Source organism: Pundamilia nyererei, unplaced genomic scaffold (assembly GCF_000239375.1).
Source record: "Pundamilia nyererei isolate P.nyererei 1_Seehausen unplaced genomic scaffold, PunNye1.0 scaffold00007, whole genome shotgun sequence".
NCBI classification, from domain to species: Eukaryota; Metazoa; Chordata; class Actinopteri; order Cichliformes; family Cichlidae; genus Pundamilia; species Pundamilia nyererei.
This window is the reverse complement of record NW_005187408.1, coordinates 53,755-59,754: the sequence shown is the minus strand read 5'-3', so window position 1 is coordinate 59,754 and position 6,000 is coordinate 53,755. Positions and strand designations below refer to the sequence as shown.

Sequence of the window (6,000 nt, the reverse complement as noted above, 5' to 3'; positions counted from 1 at the left end):
GAAGTTACCTCAACAGTAAAAAAGAAAAAAATTGAAAGCATCATTAAAACTGCTTCTTGCCTGCAGAGGCAGGCAGTTAACCATCTGGTGTTTCCATATTCACACTGTCAAATACAGAACTTCTATGTAAAAGCTGCAGCGGGACAATATTAAAAGAAGGGGGGGGAAAAGGACAAAACACCATGACTGAGTCAGTTATTCTGCTCAGATTTTCCCATGTTTCACTGTTTCCTATTAGGCAATCAGGCTGGAATATAGCTTGCGAAACAAAAGTCCGTCCTACTTTCCACATAACTGGTCCAAAAGTAAGGCACTGGTGCTGTAGCTCCCAAGCTTGAAAATTCCACTGCTACTCTTCCTACTTTAAACCTTTTTAATCTAAGGATAAAGCAAGTCGCAGAAAGAATTACGGTTAGCTCTGCATGTGTAACAACTTTTGTCAGGTACATTTGTTTCTGCCAAGTAGTTATTTGATTAAATCAATGTGTAATTTGATTAAAAGCTGAGAATTGGTGAGTAGGAGCTACTCAGTCAAGTCTGAGTCTTGAAATGCAGGATTCAAACATTTTTGTCATACCATAGCCATCCATGAGCATGCACACAAAAGGAAGAGAGTGACTCATTCAGCATCTAGCCAGGCAGATGTCAAATAGCCTACTTTTCTTATCTTGTCGTGGTGCATCCACTCAGATGTAGTCATATCATAGCAAACATGTATATAAAAGCAGTCCAACAATGGGATGGTGAGTCATGGGTTAGTAGGTGCGTGTGTGTAAAAGGGATTGCAAAGCCTTCTGCGTCAATATGCTCCGTTGACTCTGACCACATGACCGAGGGAATTCCAGCAAAGCTCTGCCAGATATTCACCGAGGGGCAGCAGATGAGGCAGCGCAATGGCTCATGTGACAGATGACTGTATGTTTTTATGATAGTCACAATAACGCCTGACATGACAATGATGCATGCAGCCACGAGAAGGTGCTGCTCCTCAAAGAGGCAAAATGTGTACATGTGATACCTTAAAGCTTTTCCACCATAGATAAATAATTAGTTAAAGGGTGTTTCGAGCCTTGCAATGCCAGCAGCATCCTAATGTGAGAAAAAAAATCTTCTGCAGTATTACATAACTCTATAGCTTACTATTGCCAGGGGCCAAGGCATATGAACATTTCCCTCTCTGCCTACTACTCTATGACCTTCTTGGCTGCTGACACACTTTTGACTCAGGCTGTGCTGAAACTGATGACTATCAGTGGCTGACACTTTAACATCCAAATATGGGAGGGGGGGGAACATCCAAAAATCCAACATAAAACAATGTTTTTTTGGGAAATAAGCTCTCCAATGTGTTTTAAATAGATCCAGTTAGTCATATCCAGCTTTTTTAGAATATTATATCATTTCTTTCTGACTTCTTCAGACTCAAGTGTTGGTGGAAGATGGTTTTCACTGGAGACATAAATAAAACATTTTGAATGGAGCTGTGATTCCGTTGCTAGGATAAACCGGGGAGGGGAAACCCTTCAAGGACTCCCGGAGGTCCTTGAACCCAGGTTTGAAAACTCTCACTGAGCAAGCTGACTGACTTTGACTTCATTTCGGCACAATGTAACATCATCAATACAACTATGCGGCACTGCAGACGCGTAGTAATGTAAGGTAGTACCAGATGTGACATAAAGCAGCTACAGGCTGTGTACTGCGCACTGTGTAGTACTACTTCCACAACTGAGGCTCAACTGTAACACTGAAAATCAGTCATTTCACTCCGGGAAATCTGTCCCGAAAAAGAGTTATGCATAGATGAGAGCAACGACAAACAAAAACAGCGAGCTCTCAATGAAATATTTAGTGTCACCCCCACCCTGTCTCACCCTCTTCCTCCCGCGCTATTACACGACAGCAGTTTTCACCTCGAAGCAAAGTGAGAGACAGGCACACAGCAGCGAAACAACCCGGCTTTCCTGCACTTACCTCTGGAAGATATTCCACAGGAAACCCTGGTCCGGAGGAGCGTTGATGTGTGGGGGGGCTCTGTATGGACTGTGGTACGCCATTTTTACACGGAGCTCTCTGTCAGGTTTGCACAAGTATAGCTTGTGTTTCCTCCTCCTGCTGTAGTTTCTGCTCTCAGTAGCTTCAATCAGACTCCACCACCCTGACGTTCACGTTACAGCCTGCCTCCCTCGCGCACAGAGGCGTGGCCAATCATTCAACACTACCCATGAAGGGGGTGACGTCACAATTTTCTCTTATTTTCAGCTAAAGTGAAAATAGAAACCTAAAATTTTTAAGTAATTGTAAGTGTTGGTAAAGTCACGTCTAACAACAGTTTATCAAATTAATTTTTTTAAAATTATTTTAATACTAAGTGTAAAATTCACGGGCGTTTCCAGGGTTTTTTTTTAAATGGGATGAAATAGGGACCAGTCTAGAGAAGTTCCTGGAAAATCAGCAACATTCTCTGAGAAATAAAAGCCAAACAAAAGCATTTGAAAGCTGACTCACAGTTCAGTTATATTGATTTTAATGTGTCTTCATATTAGGACTAAGAATAGGAATAATTTTTCAACATTACATGATTATATATTGCATTACTTATTACTTAATAAATTATAGAAATGTTAGCAGCAAAAGCATAATTAAAGTACCATTCTCTGAAAGAGGATAATTTTGCTCTAAAGCTATATTTTTAATCTTTATCAAAATAATGGCATGATAACTCAACAAAACTGAACTTTCTATACTTTGCTATGCTATGCCATCACAGTCTAGGTGCTATATTTTATATATTGTTTAGTAACTATGAAAACTTAATATATAATATGTTTTAATATTTTTTAAATACTAGCAAGTATACAGATAGGGAACATACAAATATACATGCATGTGCTACAGTGCTATTATACATTATGACACTTCATTCTGTGCTTGGTTGAACTGTTGTATAAAATGTTTGTATACCCCATATACCTGTTGGCACTCAGTGTGCCCTACACAGGGAACATACAAATGTGTGTGCTTCAGGCCATTATATTATGATTATAAAAAACACAAATATAGTCAGTTCAAATACTTTGCATTTTAAAGTTTTAGTGTTTGTAACTAGTATGGCTGTGAAATAAATAAAACAAAAATAAAAACAAAAAAATACATTTGTTCACAAAGGGAGCAGAGTTATATAATATTACATTAAATGGGAACAAGTAAAACCTAAAGCCATATAGTACTTGAGTACTGCTATCAGTCTTAATCATCAGTTTTAAAGTAATTTGATGCCCTTTTTAATTGTAAGGCTCTATGTTAGTTTTTCTTTAAACGGGTAAAGTCTAACATAACTACTCATCTTACATTTATTTATGCAGCAATGGATTTATTTTTAGTACTTGAACGCATCATGGGTGTCCTGAATCTGAAACCGGATTGGTGGAGCATGTTTTGAGGCGGGAAACCGGGACTTAAATTTCGGCAAAGATTGGTGTTTTAATCTAGTTCCTAAACTTGGTCCTCTTTTCTTTAACTTCTTGCATTTTTATTGACAGATAAGACGAAATGTTTTACTACCCCAATGTGCTCCAGCGACATTCTGGATGTTTTTCCACAATTTGGTGAGTCTACATGTTGCTTCAAAGCCATTAGCAAGAAGTCCTGATGGACATTACCTCCCGACTAGCTAATTGTTATGTCTAAATTTTGTAAATGTGTTTTGTTATTCAGGTTAGCAGCCACTAAAGGCATCAGGGTGACCCGCAGAGAGCTTCTGAGAGTCAATGTCAAGCGGACCTGGTATGAATGTGCACGTTTTTGTATAGCAAGGCTGATAAAATTGCTAAAGTAGATTAGCAAAGGTTTAGACTAGTTTAGGTTACTTAGTTCAAACTTAGCACTTCACTACATCTCCATTTGCCAGTAAATTGTGCAGCTAAGTTTTACTGTGCACATTTAGTCAAGATTCATCTGCCTCATTTTGAATGTTTACAGCGGGGAGATTTTGGACTATGTGACCGCACAGGTTCCTCCACCACAACCCAGCCTGCCCAGGCCTCGGTTCTCTCTGTACCTGTCCTCTCAGCTGCAGTACGGAGTGGTTGTAGTCTACCACAGGCAGTGTGGCTTCTTGCTTGGTGAGGAACAAACAGAAAGACAGCAGAAACAAAAGAAACTGAAATCGTGTGATCAGCCATGACATTCCTCTGCTTTCCCTACACACTATGCTGCAAGTTGAGTCACTGCAGTAGTTGTCAAATTTGAAAGTGTATACAAAACACTGAGGAGATGACTAACATGGATTAAAAAATAAATGGGAATCATTTCATGGTAGATTGCTTATATAGGATTAGCAAAAAAAAAAGGGAGTTGGTTGGCAAAATGATTTTCAATTGAACCAAAAAACCCCAACAAAAAACACCAACTCAAATAAACCAAAAGCAAAAACAGAGCAGCTTCATTATTTTTCATGATTAATGTTAACTGGGGGAAAAAGCCCAGCTTGTTTACTTTATGCAAAACACATCAGACAGATTGTGTTCGTCACCTTCTCTCTGTGTCATGAAAACTGTTTTGGTGCAAAAACCAAAACAATGCTATCATCCCAGCTCCCCCTGATAAGTGTGATTTAGAAGCCAATATGGAACTAATGAAAGCAACATCATCAAACACAGCGCAACAGTCTCGATTCATCAGCTCTCAAATTGCAGCCTGACGATGATATTGCATCCGACAGATTCGCAATCATGCTGCTGTCATGGTTGATGAAAACGGTGAAACATAATGCAGGATGATCAGCAGGAGGAGATGCCAAGAAAGCAGCCATTGTCTGCAGTGGCATTTAATTTCACCCACCAGTACAATAAAACCTCCAAGTGTGTGGGTATGATGTTTATATGGCATTATTAAGCAGGGCTTAGTGGAGTTTGGTATGGTCATTGTAAACTGGGACACAAACGTCCTCCATGCTCATTTTTATTTTTCCAGACATCCATTTTTTTATATGCTTATTCAGTTGAAGGTCCTATGAGGCTGGAGGCAATCCTGGCTTTGGGGGAGAGGTTGGGTACATCCTGGACAGGTTGCCGGTACAGGCAACCTAAATACTCTTAGTACCTTTTATCAATGAGGATGTTGAATACACATGTTAGCTTGAAGTGACCTTTAGCACATTTGTCACTGTTAACTTAAATGTGATGCCTCTTCTTGCATCTCTGTTTTTTTTTTTGTACGAGTCGTGTGCATAATTTTTCTGTTTTCCAGAGGAGGTTCAACAAACCATAGACCGCCTGCTGCGCTGTAAAAGATGTGTACCTATAGACATGGCTGAATCTGGCAGGTCTGTGTATGCACGCACAGTGTGCTAATCCACAGGGGAAGAAAGTTTTGTCTCTTGCGGCATCTGAAAAAAAATTAGCAGAACTGTCAGGAAGTTTTAGCTGTTTGGGGAAGTGTGAGCTCACAGGCTTGTTGTTGAATATTTATGAGATGACAAACAGATTGTTTGGAGTAATAAACAGTAAAATGGAGAATATGGTGTTTAAATTAGTGGACAAATGGCTCTCCTTCCCTTTAAATAGCTTCATCAGTGTTTTATAAGCCACATTATGGAACAGCAGTAACGTTATGCACTTTGCTATTTATTAATCCATTTTGTGCGATATGAAGGAGCTCTAGTCTTATTCCAGTGATATTTTATATTATTAGAAACTGCAAATTCTAAAATGTGTGCAGTGTTTGAATATGTTGAGTAATAACATTGGCGTATCACACTGTAGGAATGCTTTGGATATACCTGACATCCTGTACATGATGGAGGAGGCAGAAGGAGCTCAGGATCCCTTCTTTGGTATCATGGAATCTCACCAGCTACCCAGCCCATACAAATTACCCCAGGTACATACACCCACCATTATACACCAGTATTATATATGCATGCCTCTGTAATATGTCAGGTAAGCTACAGAGGGACTGCAGTCAGTGTTGAAGGTCACGCTCTGTAAGCATGCAGGT

At 39.5% G+C, this 6,000-nt stretch overlaps 1 protein-coding gene across 2 annotated transcripts in view; it reads right to left on the bottom strand.

Annotated features, from left to right (window-relative positions):
- pdcd6 (programmed cell death 6) overlaps positions 1-2,200 on the bottom strand; it is a 17,437-nt gene extending 15,237 nt beyond the window's left edge. For both annotated transcript variants that reach the window (XM_005722422.1, XM_005722423.1), the window contains exon 1: positions 1,975-2,200. In XM_005722422.1, the coding sequence (XP_005722479.1) occupies positions 1,975-2,057 (83 nt within the window). In that variant the 5' untranslated portion in view covers positions 2,058-2,200. The remainder of the gene's footprint in view (positions 1-1,974) is intronic.
- Between the last annotated feature and the right edge of the window lie 3,800 nt (positions 2,201-6,000).